At 47.6% G+C, this 18,069-nt stretch overlaps 1 protein-coding gene across 6 annotated transcripts in view; it reads left to right on the top strand.

Annotated features, from left to right (window-relative positions):
• The window catches only part of FSTL4 (follistatin like 4), a 584,589-nt gene that overhangs the window by 171,038 nt on the left and 395,482 nt on the right, over positions 1 to 18,069 (top strand). For 2 of the 6 annotated variants that reach the window (XM_058736382.1, XM_058736366.1), the window contains exon 2: positions 12,997 to 13,132. In XM_058736382.1, the coding sequence (XP_058592365.1) occupies positions 13,007 to 13,132 (126 nt within the window). In that variant the 5' untranslated portion in view covers positions 12,997 to 13,006. Of the gene's footprint in view, positions 1 to 4,937; positions 5,202 to 6,209; positions 6,326 to 12,996; positions 13,133 to 18,069 lie in introns of those variants that run through there. The other 4 variants (XM_058736397.1, XM_058736357.1, XM_058736392.1 and 1 more) reach the window with 4 other exon arrangements.

Below are 18,069 nucleotides of genomic sequence, written 5' to 3' on the forward strand. Positions count from 1 at the left end.
TGAGAGAGACAGAGACAGCATGAATGGGGAAGGAACAGAGAGAGAGAGAGAATCCCAAGCAGGCTACGTACTGTCAGTGCAGAATCCGAAGCGGGGCTCAAACTCATGAAACCATGCGATCATGACCTGAGTTGAAACTAAGAGTCACGTACTTAATGGACTGAGCCACCCAGACACCCCTAAGACAGTCAACTTTCTTAGTCTGCATTCTCTGGAAAACAGAGCACGAGGCAAAAGCGTTACACCTTAGGAGAAGTCCAATCTCAGGAAGCAGGAACAATGAAGAAGAGAGAGCAGATATGGAAGATATGGTCCAGCTCTGTCAGCAGTACTCAGTACTTGGTCTCTGGGGCTGTCCTCAGACAGGACCCAGGGCACGGTGCATGTCAGTACAGACCACCCAGGGAAGGAAGGGAGAATGTACCTGCTGGCTTCCTCCTGTACCCTGTCTCCCACTGGTTGAGTCCTCCCCTCTGTCATGAGCTCCCCCACCCCTTTGGCTTGTGTGGAGCAGCTCCCACCCCCACAGCAGCCTCAGGGGAAGCCAGAACCCCCAGGGGTCCAGCCTGACCAGTGCACAGGCCAGTGTCTCCTTGTCAGTTGGTGCCCTGTGCAGGGGGGCTATTTGGTTTGAGGCAGTGGCAGCAACAGCAGAGGAATCTATCTCTGTGGCTGTGGGAACACCTCAGACCAGTTAATAGGGCCCCTGTGGCCAGGAAGCAGGGCAAGTGGGGGTGGGGGTAGGGGCAGAGAGAAGGTGTGGGGGTGGGGGCAGAGAGGTCGGTGTGGCTACTCAGATTTGGGGTGGTGTGTAAGCTAAGTCCAGCACCATCTTAAAGATCCCTGTCTGGCTTAGTGCTCTTCACAAAAATTAACCTTAATCCACCACAATACTGCATACGTGTTTGAATGGAGCATATAATCACAGGAATGGAGTGTCCATAAGGTAGGCACTCATCTTTCTGAATGATCTTTTTTTTTTTGTAGATTGGAATGTTATCTACCATTCTTTGATGAGTTGGAAAACAGGGTCATGGCAAATATTTGTGAGTCTGAATAAGTAAGGTTGAGTAAAGGAGGTTGGCCCCTCTCTTTGCTCTCCTCCTATCTTCTTTCCCGCTTCACCTCTCTCCCCTGTCCCCAGTAGGATGTGGTACTTAGTGGCTTGGAGGCCTGGCCTCCTCAACCCAAATTCTCCCTGTGCACATGGAGTTCCATGAGGGGCTGAGTTTCATTTCCTCCTATTTTGGGATCTTTCTCAGGCCCTGTGATCATCAGCCTGGGCCCTGGGAGTGGGGATGCGGTGTTTGTCTTGGGACTAACACCACCGTGAAGGGGCTTATTTTCCAACCCCTCCACTTTTACCATTCATAGTTCCCTTCCCCTCACTGTAGCTTTTCATTCATCCCAGCTTCTTAATTAAAATTTCCACTCATCCCTCCTTCATTGCCTTGAGAAATTTCCCAAATCACACTTAACCTCTTGAAGGAACACCTTAGTTATTTCCACGCAGTCTACTTTTCTCCCTAAACAAAAGTTAACAATTATTTCTTTACCTTTTTAAAAAATTTTTTAAGGTTTATTCATTTTTAAGAGACAGAGAGAGACAAAGCATGAGCAGGGGAGGGGCAGAGAGAGAGAGGGAGATACAGAATATGAAAGCAGGCTCCAAGCTCTGAGCTGTCCACACAGAGCTCAACGCAAGATCGTGACCTGAGCCAAAGTCAGACACTTAACTGACTCAGCCACCCAGGCACCCCTAAAGTTAACAATTATTTCTGAGTGTGATTTTAGGTCTAGAATTTTTAATTTATTGCCTCCATTCCCTTTATTTCTAGATGACTAAAAGGACCATCATTTAAGAAATGTTTAAGAAATCCTTAACATCACAGCTCTTTTTAGATCAGAGTGGCCCTAACTTCCATACATCCTAGCGAAATAAGGCATAGACTTGCAGAGTTGGAAACGGCCTCAGAAGTTCATTGAGTATGACCGCCTCCCACCCCGTCCACCTCCAGCTCCCACTTGAGACATGAAGAAATGAGGGCTGGAAAGGCTTACCCAGTGAGAGGCAGTTTTTGGACAGGCAGCAAGTGTTGAATCACAGAAAGAGCAGGAAGACCATTTCCCCTGCCTTTCCCCGCCTTCTCACTTGACCTCCCTTCCCATAGTGTTTCTGGGCACTGTCTGACCAGCCCAGGGGGACCTGACCCATAGCTAGTGACAGGGAAACACTGTGGTACAGTCCGGAGGAGGTCCCCTGCTTCTTCCTGATCCCATGCTTCTGTGTCACCTCTGGGTGGTCTGATGTGCAGCTGCAAGCCAAAATGACCTCCAGGAGGCCCATTGTTTGTTGCGTTTTTGGTAAGAGTAGAGCTAGAGAAAATGTTTTAAAACTGGTAAAGTAAATATCTATAGCAGATTGTTAAACTTCTTGGTCTTGCAAAAATACATCGGTAACTTTCTGTTGCGTGTGTGTGTCTGCCTTGTGACATCACTCACCAATCACTCAGACTAGGGGCTGGGGTAGTAATCTAGACTCATGTTTCCTTTTAACTTCTCTTTTCCAAACTTACTGAATTGTATGAATTCAAAATGTAACCTTTTGTTGTTGTTGTTACTTTGTTTTTGGTTTTTGGTTTGTTGTTGTTGTTGTTGTTTTTTTTTTTTGTTTGTTTGTTTTTTTTGTTTTGTTTTTTTGGCCAACCATCCCTGTTGGCTACTGAGAATCATCACTATGCTTGCAAGTTCTGAAACAGGGTTTCAGGCCAATTCCAAATGCTTTGTGTGGGAGTTAGCCTCCCTTGCATGTCCGGGGAGTATTTTTAAAGCAAGAATTGCCCTGAGAGGTCAAAGCATAGAGCAATGCAGAGAGGTGTCAAGGTCTACTGGCATCTGATGCCGCTTCCCTGAAGGCTTGTTTTATTTCGTCATTCACACTTCACCTTTTTTATTCCAAGGTGACTTTAATTCCACGCTTATTTTATGCACAGTAGCCACAACAGCTCACTTCAGATGTTAGCATTATCTCCAAAGGGCATTCTGTACATCTGGTTTGTAGCGGCTACATTCCCCCCTTACTCGGGAAGCAAAGGAAGTCTGTTGGAAGTCCAGTCCATGTTCACTGCACTAAACAGAGCTATTTTGGATCTTGGTCAATCTACAGACCTTGTCTTACATATGACCCAGAGTTATTAAAAAGACACACCCCAAGGCCTGCCTTGGTTATGTAATAGGGCCACTAGGCTGACTCAGGGACTTTGTGCTGAGAGCTGAGAACAGAAATCTGCTTTTTCAAACACCTCAAAGTGTGGGAGGGGAGCTAAACCCAGTCTCTGAGCTGTGGGGCTCCATCTCGTCCACGGACTTAGAATTAAATTTCAGAGGGAGGCATAGCACGTTTCCAAATTTCCTTGCTTCCTTTCATGTCCAGTCCTTCTTCTCTTTCTCCCAGGATGGAAAGTGCCATCCTTTCCCCAGTCCAGCTGCAGAGAATCTGGCCTCAAGCCAGCTTTGGAGGTTCAGTCATGGGTGGCCTTGGCAAAGACTCATGGTCAAATCTGAGAGAGCATCATTCCTGCCAAGGCCCTGGGGCACTGAGGATGGAATGGCTTTTGTCCTTTTGAGTCCAAATCACAGTTTCCACGTGGGAAGTCACAGCAACTGAGACCTGGAAGTCACCCAGGTCTCAAGCACTCCTCATTTTGCAAATGGGGAAACTGACACCTATGGCAGAGATATGACTGGCCTGGGTTACAGCCTGGCCGTGTAGGAGGGAGAGCCAGATCCCAGACCAAAGCGTGTGTGAGGGCAGGGACCAGGCTGGCTCATTCACTGATGTCTCCCCAGAACATAGCACGGGGCCTGGTACATAGCAGGGGCCCAGTAAATATGTGTTGAAGGAAAGAACAAATGTAATACCTTCTCCTCCATGTCAGTGTTTTCTTTTTCTTCTTCTCTTGACGTTTTACTAACCTTAAGAAAATCTCCTCTGTCCCCTTCTCCAGGCCAGAAGAGGTCACAGGGGCACAGACAAGGCACTGTTCCACTATACCACCAAGTTATCTGGTGCCCACCCAGCCTGAGCAGGAGGCAGTCCCTCTGAAAGACTCCTGCTCATCACCAGTCTGGCCTGGCTAGGGTCTCACGCACAAATTGATGCCAGACTTGGGCTACAGACAGACAATTGGTGGGGGAGAGGGATGCTAGTTGCTACAAAGACGTTTACAGTTTATTTGGGCACCAAGACTGATCTCTAGGTCAATTAATGAAAGCACATGACAGCTGGGTTGGGGTCTCCAAAAGCTCTGGAAGTTGAATAGGGATTCGGAAAGGTTTAGGCGTGGGGATGAGGTCAGGGCAGCAAAAACGTCTCCTTCTAAGGGAGAATAGGGGACCCTCTCATGGCAGCTTGGACGGGCTAAGTCAACATCACCTGGGACTGCCCCTGTATGCCCAGGATTTTGTAAGATGATCCTGCTGGGAGAGAGCAGATACAGAAGAGAGAAATAAAAACTTTGCTGTTTCTCAGGTTGTTGGCTGGGGGATGAGGGGAGGGTAGTGTCACTTGACTTTGCCTCTGGGGACACGTAAACAGGTAAGGTGTACTGGCCCTCCTGGGTTCCACAGCTATGGCGGCTGATTAAGACCAGTTGTGCATCTTGAGAGCACAGGCTGGGGAACTCGGTCCAGGAAGGAGCCGGAGGAGAGGAAGAAGGGGGTGTGTTGGGGAGTGGGAGGGGGTTGTAGCCTGCCGGCTTTACGAGAGCCTGGTGCGCTTGAGCCTGGGGCGGAAGCGCACACCCTCCCCCCGCGGGTGCAGAGATCGCCCTGGAGCGCTGGGAGTCCTCGCGCCCCGCGTGCGCGCCCGGCTGCTCTGCGCACCTGCCCCTGGCCCCGCTCGGGTCTGAGCAGCGGGCGGGCGAGTCGCGCACAGGTGGCGGCGATTGGGCAGGCGGGGCCCGGAGGGTGACGTCACGGGCTCCGGTCCCGGCGGCAGAAATAGGGCAGCCGCGGCGGCGGTGGTACGACAGCGGCGGCTCACAGAGCTGGAGCCGAGACAGCCTCCAGCGCGCCCGGGACCCGCCGACAGCCGGAGACACCGACCGAAGGACGCGGGGCCCGGTCGCCGCCACCGCCGCCGCGGATCGCGCCCGTCCGCCTTCGGACACCTTGTCTTCCTTCGGCCCCGGCCACCTCAGGTACGCGGGCGCGGGGAGGGTGCCAAGCCGCCGCCGCCACCATCCGGTCCCACTGCGCCCCTCTGGGGTCCCGGCGCCCGCGGCTCCGCGTCTTCCTGCAGGGCCCGGCGCGGGCGCTTGCTTGTCCTCACCATCCGCGCCGAGAGAGCCAAGTTTGCCCGGCCGGTGGGCGGCGGGCACGGGACCACGGGACTCTGGCTCGGTAGGGCTACCCGGCCCCGGCCAGGACTCGGGGGAAAGAAAGGCTCGAACGCCGAGGCTGCTGGCCCGGGTCTGCAGTAGGCACCGGAGTGACCCGGCCGGCGCGCGGAGCAGAATAGCTCGCGCCGAGCCCGCAGTCCGCGCGGGCTCCGAGACCCCGCAGGCGCCGCTCTCGGGCTTCGGCCCCCGAGCCGCCTCGGCGAGCGAGGCGAACGCAGCCCCTCCGCTCGGCTCTGTGCCCTTGGCCCGGGCTGGGGTGCGGAGCGGGCGTCCTCGCTGCCTCCTCCCTCCAGCTTTGCGGGGAAACTTGCGCGTCCGCGCTGCAGCCCGGAGGGCCCGCTGCGCCCCGCCTGGCGGTCGCTCCCCCGAGGTCCGCCGCGTCTGCACGTTGGGGCTCCGCGGAGGCTGAGGAGCAGGGACCCGGACACAGCCCCTTCCGCGAAGCCCGCTGCCCGGGATCTGCCCGGCTGGTCTCTGTTTAGAGAGAGCGGCTGCCGTTCCCTTCTGGGGAGTCACTAGGGAGCAGTTTGTTTGGGGGACATTCGGGCAGAGAGCTTGATTCTGAGAGAGCTTGTGCGGTGGATGATCTCCGCCCCTCTCTGCGCCAGCAAAGGAGACCCATTTCAAGTTTGGGGGCACCTAGGCGACACAGACAGAGCGCTGCGCTTTGGGCGCCTGTCGCCCTGAGTTGGCGGCCGAGCGCAGCGCGAGCCTTCCGGGCCCCCTGAGCTGACCAACCGGCTTCGCCGGCTCACTCGCCCGCGGCCTGCCACCTGAGGACTTCGGCGCCCGCCACTCCGGCAAGGGCAGAACCCCGCTGGAAGCAGCAGGATTTCTCACAGCGCCCGGGACGTGGCGAGCAGCCCGTGCAGCGCGCCCGTGTGCTGAAGTTCCCGGGGCCCCGCAGAGTCGGACCCTGCTAGGTCTGTATCTCGCTCGGCTAGTCAGTCCCCCTGCGCGCTCCGGACGACCCCGCTCCACATAACTGTCGCCGACGATGATGAATCGCGCTCCCGCAGCTCTCCTCCGCTCTCCTCTAGGTGTCGCTTCCTCCGAGGTTTCCCGCGAGTGGAAAACAGCGCCAGTAGCTTTGGTCGGTTCCCTTCCTAAATTTGTTGCAAGCTTGTGCACCGGGAATTATACTCGATGGGTCCCCGAGATACAAACATTCGTCGACGTTCTCTGGGCCAAACATAGACAGAATTTCATTCGGAGGTGGCACGGTAACTCTTAACCAAACGTGCACCGGGAATGGGCCTATATCGCAGTCTCTGAGGCATCGGGAAGAAATTCAGATGTTTCTCGAAACTCAAGTCCCAAGTTATTTTCCCACCACCAAGCTTAGAGGAAAGTCAGACATGACTTTTAACAGTGTCCTGTCAATCTTGGAGTGGGTGGGTTTCTGTGCTTGCCCCTTCTGGCTCTCAGGACAGGCTCAGGACTGGGTAGTGGTCAGGTAAAGGTCTCAACTGGCGAGTAAATGGTCGGGGGTGGGGGGTGGTGGTGGTGAATGATGGTGCTTCTAGGACACCAGAGCCCTAGTAACCCTAAGGCAGTAGCTCAAAGGGAAGCCATGAGCTGGTGCCCCACAGGGCTCATCTCTGATTTCCTTCCTGGTTTTGTGGGAAGGTACTGCAGCATTACTACACCATTTCTGTTTAGACACTTAAGCTGAATGTTAGCTTTCTTCCCATCCTAGGAATACAGACACCCCCTCTCCCAAGACTTTAGGCTGGGCCAAATGTCGTTCAGGATGATAGCCTACTTTATGTGTACTGTAATGTGTTGTTCCAGTGGTTTTTTGTGTGGTAGACATCTTTGATCATTTTCTATTTTTTGTTAGTTTCAGGAAAGCTATTTTTATTCCAGCCTATTCTCCTGGGCCTTGGGAGAACTTTTTTTTCCCCTCACCTGTGTCCTGGAGGTAGGTGAGGGAGGGGTAGGTAGGATTTTATAACCTTGACCCATTAGTTGCTCAGGATTCTTCTCTTGTCTTTCTCAGAGCTGCAGGATTTTTTTTTTTTTTTAAGTGATCTTCATGTTGTGATCTTTTGTTTGACAATACCATATTCCAGAAACTGGCATTGAAGAGTCAGGATTTCATAAAATCTACTTGAATTCCTACTTTACCTGTCTTGGTATTTCCCGGCCATTCAACTTGCTTGTGTTGCTTATGGGTGGTCAATTCTGTGCTTACTAACTTCGCGAAATTTGAAAGTTCTTTCAAGAGCACATCTTTTCTTACGTTTTCTTTCTCTTAATGTGTAATACAAGGCCTGGGACTTCAAGTGAAATAGAACTACAGTTGCACAAACATGGTATAATTTAAATGTTGAGACTGTGAGGGTTCCTGGAGTTCATAGGTGCGTGGGTTAAACTTCATGGTAAATAGGGGTGTCAAAGATTTACATACTGCACACAGACTAACTTAGACATTCAATTTATCGAATGTTGGAACAATTTATGAAAGATAAGAGCAGATAATTAATGGGAAATGCAGTGTAACTTCATTATGGCTTGCTGCAGGGTTAGCCTGGTCTCTTTCTGTGCCTAATTTCCTTTGGGTTGCTGTTTGAGGAACTATCTTTGGAAGTTTGAACCCCTTGTTTTTTTTCTTACAACACTCGCATATCAAAACTAGGGTTCTAAGCCTTTGAGAAGAAATGAATATGTGGGTTTGGGGTTTTTAGGTTAGAGTCAACGTGGCTTTTTTTTTTTTTTCTTTTAACTTTGGGCGGACCTACAGGGGGCTGCAGGATTTTGGCGCTCTCCAGGTGGTTTCCATCTGTTGATAGCCAACACCCCACGTGGAAAATGCAGTGAACCTAAGGTAATTGGCTAGGGCATACACTTGGTGAGTTGGAAGTGTTGGAAATTCAGGTGCCTCAGGGCCACAAACCTTACTGTTGTCTTCAAGGCTAGGGTGGTATTGCTTAGTTCTGCCAAGCCATGTTTGTAATTTGTGGTCTTGTTGGTTACAAAGAGAAGCCATTTCCATGTGGCTAATCCATAATGTCTAGTTGGGTAATGTTGCCATATTCTGGGAGAGTTGCTGGAAGAGAGTATTCAAGAATTAACTCTGCAAAAGCTCTGGGGTTCTGACTCCCTGCTGTTCCCCAACAAGGCAGGTTCCCAGAGGAGAAGGGAAGTTTGTATTAGAACCACTGCCAGGTTAGTGTCCCTGCCTCTCTCTGGCCTCTGACCCTGACGGCTTGCATGCTGGTGTGTCTTCTCTGGTGGGGCAGATTTGCAATCACCATATTCCTACCTGTTTCCCCCTAACCATTTATATTCTCAGGTCACATTTTTTCAACTTTCTTGAAAAAGCAAGTCAGTTTTCAGCATATCACATCATACAAAATCTGTAGCACATCTATAATTTTATTTATTTTTATTTATTTATTAAAAAAATTTTTTTAACGTTTATTTATTTTTGAGACAGAGAGAGACAGAGCATGAACGGGGGAGGGTCAGAGAGAGGGAGACACAGAATCTGAAACAGGCTCCAGGCTCTGAGCTGTCAGCACAGAGCCCAATGCGGGGCTCGAACTCACGGACCGTGAGATCATGACCTGAGCCGAAGTTGGCCGCTTAACCCACTGAGCCACCCAGGTGCCCCACCTCTATAATTTTAAATACAAGTAATGGCACAGGTATTGGCTTCTATTAGGAAACCAGAAAATCCTGTGCTTTACACCAGAGCAGCAGGCAGATGACCTGGTAAGCCCCATCCAGCACCAAAAAAAGCCCAGTTTGTCTTCTCCAAACAGAATGCACACATATTCCATATGTGTTTGTGATCTTATGGGGAACAAAGCCATTGTCTAGGGCTCAGGATGCCTGGATTTCAATCTAGGTTTGGCCACTGACCTGGCTTACACAGTGCATCACTTCTCTGACCTTCCAGGCCTGTGGTGTCCTGTCTGTGAAGCAGCAGCCAAGTTAGCAACTGATTTGTCTTGAGCTTGGGGAAAGTGAGGCCTGGGTGGAAAACCTCAGAGGAAGCGGGTCTTAAATATCAAGTGATTGTGCTTTATGAGTTGTTTGAAAGAAAAGGCAGTCCCTGCTCTTTTATGAGAACGATCTCCGATGGATTTATAGTCAGTCTTTGGACTCTAACATGGATTGAATGAAGCTTATAAACCTAAATTGATCTCAAAAGGAACTCTAGGTTGAAAAAGAGGGTTTGTGATATTATAGATGGTAGCTTCTTATTCCTGTAATGAGGAGATTCTTCTATTTTCTTCTGTCTGAAGGCCAACAGGGCTATTTGAAGGTGAGGAGTAATGAGTCAACGGCTCTACTTCCCTCTAAGTGCCTGTCTTCACCATGCTAGCATTGCCCGTCAGTTGAGAGGCTTCCTTGCTGCCTGGCATTCTGTACATCTCCTCCTCGTTCCTTTTCGCAACTGTATTTCTTCTTGGCCAATAAAGACAGCGGCTATGAGCACTGAGGACAGTGTGCCGAGTGGCCCCATTCTGCGGAGGGGTGCAGAGAGGAGCAGCTCGGTTCTTTCTTTGCGTTCTGCTCCTCCAGAAGGGTGCAGCTCTTGGCAGATGTCAGAGCAAAGGAGACAATCGGGGTTTCCTGTCTTGCTCTTTCTAGGCTTTCCCCGTCTTAGTAAAGCAGCTGTTTATTGAAAGAAAGTATTGCCAAGTATGGAGAGGCAGCAGAGGGTGGATGTTAAGAGCACACACCCAGAGTTCACCTGCCCAGCTTGGAGTCTCAGCTCTGCCATTTATTTGCCACGCGGCTCTGGCAGGGTACTTAGCCTCTCTGTGGCCTGTCTGCTGTGTCATCTGACGGGGGGATAATTACTGCCCTCTGCATGGAGTAGAAGTGAGGATTATGGGTTAATACCTGTAAAGCATTTAGGACAGTGCCTGTCACGTAATAATGGCTATGTTAAGTGCTAGCCTCTAGCTGGTTATTAGACAGATCATCAAAATTGATTGAGACCCAATATTAATTCTTTTTTTTAATGAACCAAAAACTATCATAAAACTTGAGTTGTAAATTTTTAGGCTGTCTCTGCTATAGATAAAATGAATTGTCAATCATGGTGAGTATAAAATGACAGTGAACATGCATCCACCGTGCAAATGAAGTCCAATCTGGTGGCTGCCGAGCTGAGCAAAATGTTACAAAGAAGCTGCCTAGGAATATTTGAGTAGTTGGTCTGACTCTCGGTTTTGCTGGTCTTTAAACAAAATCTTAGGGGAACCTCAACACAAACCCGAAAAGACCAGAGACCACCCACGTGCTGCGTGGCTGGAGCCCACACTTCCTAAAACACAATTCAAACAGCTGGTTTAATGCCAGAGGTCTGGGTGCACCCTCTAGAATAGTTTTGGAACTTGCCAAAATAACAACTGAAATGAGTGGATTTTATTTTTATGCTGTCCCATTAATAATAGAACACCAAATATAATTGGTCTTGGATTACTAGGCAAATTGAAAACTAAGTACTAGATTGCGTGGCTTGAATATTTCATAATTCCGGATGTTGACATTTATATGTTAAGTAGAGTAAGTTTTGATTATTTTGCTGTTTTTAGTTTATTTGGGCTGAAAAGCATGAAAAGGGAGAAAAGAAGACCTTTTGTATGTGTGCTTACCTCTCGAGCACTATTTGAAAGTGGAGAAGTAGGGAAGAATTACCAAAAACAAAGTAGAAAGTAATGTCTTTCTAGTTCTAGCCTGAGTGACTATTGGTACTTTTTTTTTTATTCCCAAAAGCCTGCTAACTGCTTTCTGCAGTTCTTGGGATGTGGCTCTGTGTTCAGAAGAGAATAATTTATGGAGAGTAGGGAGTTAGCCCATTTATTTTCAGAAAAAAACAGTTGCATGTAGGGAAAGACCTTTTTATTTTCTTTTAGTCCTGAATGTGATTTTTCTACTGGCTCCCCAGTCACTATAAAGAACTCACACACTGGAGCCAGAGTCCCGGGTCAGGTGCATGGGGTTGCAGGGCTGCTGGGAGTGCTCCACTCCCCTCTCCAGTATTAGAGGAAGTGGCACCCTTCCGCACAGCTGTGCCTTCTTCAGAGGAGCAGATGCTGATGGTGACGAGACCGTGACCTTCACACCGTATTTGCTGGCCACGCAGACTCTTTGCCCAGTAGTTCCAGCTTTGCCAACAGATGTCAAGGAAGAAGAAACAGATACAGGAGTGGGAGCCCATGGACTGTTTGTAAGACAAGAGACACATTCTCTTCAAAGACAGTCCTAATGTAGAAACTTGCTTTTCACAGGCCACCGTTATGCCGTAAGTTTTAGTCTGATTTCTCCTCCCTGTGGGCATTTCTGTCTCTAGCGAGGGACATAAAGCATATTTGAACAGGCAGCCAGAAGAAACTTGGGAGTCACTTTGTTGGGTGACCCTGGCATCAGCGCTAGTGATTTGTGGGATACCTCTGACCCTTCCTGTTTGAAGTAGGCATCCTTCAAAGCTGTTGCTGTGGGGGCGAACAGGGGTGGACTCCTCCATCAGCCTCTAATTTCCCTCAAGCTGCTCCTCCTTTCCCACTGGGTACCTGCTATAGACCAGCTTGAAGCCAGATCACATGGGGAATTGGCTTCCACAGAGCTCTGTGTCTTCATCTCCCAGCCAGGATCAGGATGCCGGCTGCACCACATGCAATTAAGCACTAAATTGTGTAGCGCTCACAGAAATCAATAACCCCTCCAGTTTTCTTGAGTACAAGTTGTAAATAGTCTGTGATGAGTTCTATCTACCTGGCTATGTTTCTTAGAGATACCGAAATTAAGGTTGGAATGGTTATGGTGGAAACCTTAAAGACAGACAGACAGACAGACAGACAGAGAAAGAAAGAAAGAAAGAAAGAAAGAAAGAAAGAAAGAAAGAAAGAAAGAAAGAAAGAAAGAAAGAAAAGAAAAGAAAGAGTATAGCTAATTGGACAAGTCTACTAGCCTGTGTCCTTGTCCCATTTGCACCATAGCTGGCACATGGTGGGAGTTGAGTATCTGTTGTAGCTGATCCTTAGGCCATGGGCCTCAGGAAACTTAGGTTACTGAAATTCCATTATCCATTGGGTGCTTGGACTCCTCTCCAGGAAGGAACAGTCTTGAAATGAAAATACTGAGCCTTACAGTGCCATGTTGAAACTCACTATCTTGTAAACTGAGATAGCAGCTACAAACAGGGTGCAGTACACTTAATATCATTCGTCTTCAGCATTTACTAAGCACTAATTGTATGCCTAATCCCAAAGGCTTCCTGGAAAGACTGAAGCCTGGATATGTGGTAACTGAACAGAGGTGACACATCTTCTTCACTCTAGTTCGTTCTTGGAGATGGAGTGGTAGCTGGCATGTTGGATGGGTTTGCACATAACAACTAGCATTTATAGTGTCACCACTGTGTGTCAACGCTGACCTCGTTGGCCTTCATAGCAACCCTATAAAGTACACATCTCAATGAGCCCATTTTGGAAGTGAATAAACTAAGCCTCAGAAGTACTAGAACTTCTCTCACAGTAGAACAGAAGGGTTGGTGGTAGGGTTTAAACTTAGGTCAATATGATTATATTTTGCAATACTTAATTCTGATCATTTGTCATTTTCTCAACAGACTGAACGAAATGAAACCAGGACACTTATGGCTGCATCTCACGCTGCTTGGGGTTTCCCTGCCAGCTGCACTGGGGTGGATGGATCCAGGAACCAGCAAAGGCCTGAACATGGGTGTAGGTGACTCACAGGCAGAGGTATAGTTACATAACAGATGATATGACATTCAAAACTGGCTGCTTTTCAGTGTTACCATATCTGATTTCTTCCCTACCTTGAGTTTACACCAGTTAAATTGCAGTGTGAATTAAAATTGTTCCCCGTTTTTGGTAGGGGACAGAAGGAAACATGGGTTGATATAGACAGGAGGTTTATATCACGTTGTAATAGTCTAAAATCTCTCCAATGCTAAGACTGTGCTCCGCAACCAAGCTTCTGTTGTATGGCTTGTCTTCCACAAAGACCCTCAAGAGAAGGGCCTTTTTGTATATTTAATAAAACTCTGAAAATGCAGACTCAGTGGTGGAGCACACCCATGTGAATTAATGAAGTCTTTTAATTATAAAATGTGTTTTAAGAGAGAGACTCCTTTTCACGTATACAGATAAAAAGAACCAGGCTGAGAAAGAACTGGCAAGTAGGGGTCCTAAGGGAGACTGTCTTAATGAACAGATAAGAATGATTAATGGCATGTTAGGTATATATAAATGCTTCTAAAGTGCTTGAAAAACTTATTCTCCAATGCTTCCCTGGAGAGTCTCCATACACTGCTAATTGCTTAGTGAACTTGGTCTTAAGTACTGAAGAGGATTCATCATCAATTGCAACCTAGCCCTGCTCAGGTAGTAGGCCTGATGAATTTGGAGCTCTGGGTGGGAGGGGAGTTTTTCTGCAGAAAATGCTTTGTGTGCCTAACTGTAAGAAAGAACCACAGCCTTTCATTAAAAGTACCTGGGATTTTTTTTTTGGGGGGGGGCACCTGGCTGGCTCAGTTGGTTAAGCGTCCAACTTCGGCTTGGATCATGATCTCATGGTTCATGAATTTGAGCCCCCCATTGGGCTCTGTGCTGACAGCTCAGAGCCTGGAACCTGCTTCATGTTCTAGGTTTCCCTCGCTCTCTGCCCCTCCCCCACTTGCTCGTGTACCTGTGCTTGTGCTGTCTCTCAAAAATAAATAAACATTAAAAAAGAAAGTTAAAAAATAGTACCTGGGATTTCCTTGATGATGTGGTAAATATGAAATTCCTACTTGAGCTTCTCAGGGCATTTCAGCTTCCATTGTCCTCTTTGACGCACGCCCTTTCTCTTTTCTCTGTGCTTATTTCCTATGTTATGGAAGGAGCAAGAAGAATTACCTCCAAAAGTCAATATTACCAGAGAGTGCATAACGACACACGGTATATGGACAGTAGGATTAATGCATTATTTGATCAAGAGATATGATTTCTTTCTCATTATCACTTAATTGTAATGCAATCCCAAGCCTACAAACCTTAGTTTTAGGGGAGCTTTGGAAGTAGCTGAATGCTCATGTTTGCTGTTGAAGTTTGTGTGGCTTCCTTTTGTGGTGCACAGATGATTTGAAGAGCAGCAGTATCTCTCTTGTCAAAGTCCACGAAGGACTTGACTTAACGCTCTTCGGAAAGAGCCTGGAGGCTGACTAGCTGGCTAGCGCAGCATTTCCCATATGGGAGTGGCTTAGTCATTGGACTCCTATCTACACCAAAGGAAAATGATCATTTCAGCCCTACAAACACATTGTTGAATATTTAATAACAAAGCAAACAGGCAAACACACAGATAAGCTTATTTAGTCTCCTTACTATTGGGGCTCCGTGGCCCACTGTTGTAAATCACTTATTTCAATTAAGTCAAGCCAATTAAGGTGGGATTTAGCTCGAGGTAAAGTGAAGGTAAGTTAATATCAGCCTAGGACATCTTTATCTCTGCTCTTAACACCATAATACTTTGTGCACCATCAAGAAAGCATAGATACTGCTCAGGCTGAGGAAATAAGGCTTTTTTTGGTTAGATCAGGGTGTTGATTTTCTCCTCCCGTCGGGACAGAGGCCAGGGGATGCACTTGTCTCCTGGGTCCAGGCATGTGGTTGCTTCTGAAACAGGAAGCGATGCCTCAGCAGACTCCCAAATGCAGGAACAGCTGCTTTATCGATCCAGTTCTTGTGGCTATAGATGGAATTTTCGCAAACTGTAATAACTTCTACTCACTGAGTCTGCTTTCATCAATGATTAAATGAGATGATGACAGTGCGCATGGGCCTAGGATACAGGACAGTAAATGTTCAGATAGAGCAGAACATTTATATGGAACTCTTTTGTTTGCTGATCTCTAGCATGCTTTATGCATAGCCTCTTCATGCCGTTAACTCACTAGGGTCCTCATGTCTGGGATGCCATCCCTTCTTTCCACATGTCTGAATCTTCTTCCTCCTGTGAGGCCCTGCTCTGGTTCTTGCCTTTTCTCTAGATCCCTCTTTGGGCACTCTTGGTCACATTTGATGTCTCATTCTGAACTAGTCTTTCTTCCTCTTGTTTTTTTTTTTTTTTTTTTAACTCTTTTTATTTTTAGCATGCAAATGAAGCCTAACTTACTTATGTTTCTCTTCCTTACAACGTCTAATAGTTTTTAGATCCAAGTAGAGACTCATTGTGTTTTTGAGCCAATTGGTATTCAACATTTGTTACTAGTCATGAGGTCACCCTCGTGGTTTTAAAGTCCAGATGGGACACCCAATCATTGAAGTGTGCCAGTGGGGACCTGAGTGGTCTACCCAACAAACCTGTAAGCAGTTTGCAGGCCAGGCCAGGCTGGGATCTCATCAACATCCAGGGTTTTCTTTTTGTGTTAGACATTTTGGGCAGTTTCTTCTTGGAGTTAGAGCTATTAATATATCCATAACTGACCAAACGATACCTAACTCCTCTGGCAGGTTCTTTAGAGTCTTACTTTGTGGAAGAATCATAACCAGTAGACTTTTTTGGGACTCAGTAAATAAATCAAAAAACCTTTTCAGGAGCTAAATGGTAAAATGTTTCTGTGTATGTTTCCTTCCTGATAGTAGTACTTAACAAAACATTCATTGACTTCAGAGTTTTAAGTACTGGGAAAGAATTAATAAGATTTGACTTGCCTTTAAAGGTATTTCAAAAATTACTGGAGTGTCCTAAAGGTAAATAAGGATTAAATGACCAGTGTGTATGTGTGTTCGCACATTTTTAAAGCAATGATAGCAAATGTAAATTTTGTTAAATTATTGTTTTATGTACAGAGGTGCAGTTGAAATAGCTTCAAGGAGTTTATCGTTTTACAATTGTAGATGAAAAGAAATGTAGCTGGGTGGAGTGCCTCTTTAATAAGAGCTGAGTGGCAGAATGTGGCCTAGAATACTAATGGAATTCTGAATTCAAGGGAAACAATTCTGAGAGATAGAACTTCGTGAAATTCTAAAAGAATTAAAACTTCCCCCCCTTTCCCTACACTCTGGCTGAGATAAATACAGTACTAAAATCAGTATTGGTAAAATTTTGTATCTGGGGAGACCAGGAAATTGAGAAGTGGCAGCCCCAAGGATGTGCCCCCTCCTGAGGGGCAGTCATTTGTGGAAGCGTCCCCCCTTAACTTTTTGGGCCCTGGATGTTGTGTTCCCACCATTGGCTGGGCTCTGGGATTGGCTGGTGGCCATCACACAGCCCTTAACATCCTTCTTGTGTTCTACTGTCCTTTCTCTAAATTGCTCTGACCTGCAGTTTCTAGTCCTGCCCTAAATAACTATAAACATGGGTTCCTTTTAAAATGGGCAGCTTCATATGCCCCTGTGCTTACAGACTAGAGAAAGGCTTTGAAGTCAAACACCAGGTGTTCTCAATGTATAGAAGATCTCACAGGGAAGTCTTCGAGGAATAAATGTGTCGGTGGTATCAGTAATCAGAGTGGTCACCCACCTTCCTAACCCCAGGGGTCAGCCTAAGAAAGCACAAAACGGCTCTTTGCCCTTCTTGCAAGTGTTGGTTCTTGGCGTTGCTGTCTGCTCTCAGGGGTGCTCCTGTCCCTGGGTAGATGTGGCTTCTAACACAGACACCTGGAGTGCCCTGACTCCCTTTTGCATTGGCTGGACATTCAAGAAGATGTGGGCTGCGAGACTGGGCAATAAGTTTTAAAAAATACTTCTTTGCTCTAATCCTTGTCCTTGTTCTTACACAGTTGATTGAATTTAAGACAATGCTCCCCAGCCCTTCTAGTCATGGTCTCCTCCCCATCCACAAACCATGCCCCACTCTTCTTTCTGACTGGTGACTGGGGAAGAGTAGCTGATCTTCTGCGGGCTGCGAGGTGTCTGTTAGTCACCTCTCCTTACTCTTGGCCCTCAGACTGTGGGTGTGGGGAAACCACCTCTCTCTTCCCTTTGAACATCCAAGTCCGGCTGGCATTTTCTGAACCTCATCTGCTGGCCTGAATGCATCTCTTATGGATGTTTTCTGTGGAGTCCCTATTCCCAAATACTCATAGTGCTAGTTCCAGCATTTAACTGGCTTGCTAAGATGAGATTCTTGGTCAACTATCTCAGAAAGAGGTCCAAGTGGGCTTTTCCTCAGGGTGTGGAGCATTGGGACTATACATCCTCTTGGAGGATCCAAGACCTCTGTTGCAGCTGTGGAGTGGGCATGGGGATTCAGGGCAGTCTCTTCTCTGGTTATTGAATATTCAGCCATGACTGTCTTCTTTTTTTAATTTTTTAATGTTTATTTTCGAGACACACACACACACACACACACACAGTGCAAATGGGGAGGGGCAGAGAGTGAGGGAACACAGAATCCAAAGCAGGCTCCAGGCTCTGAACTGTCGGCACAGAGCCCAACACAGGGCTCGAACTCATGAACCATGAGATCATGACCTGAGCCGAAGCTGGGTGCTTAACCATCTGAGCCACCTCGGCACTCCTGCCATGGCTGTCTTATGATTATTCTCTGTCAGCAGGTGTGGATTTTAGTTTCCCAGGTCACACTGGGGAGAGAGCACAGCCTCCCATCTGCAGATGTGTGAGTAAATCCATTCTAGGTGAAGAAGGGTGGCAAGTACCTCAAGTTCCCGCGGGAGATGAATGAGCCAGTT

This window comes from Neofelis nebulosa, chromosome 1 (genome assembly GCF_028018385.1).
Source record: "Neofelis nebulosa isolate mNeoNeb1 chromosome 1, mNeoNeb1.pri, whole genome shotgun sequence".
NCBI classification, from domain to species: domain Eukaryota; kingdom Metazoa; phylum Chordata; class Mammalia; order Carnivora; family Felidae; genus Neofelis; species Neofelis nebulosa.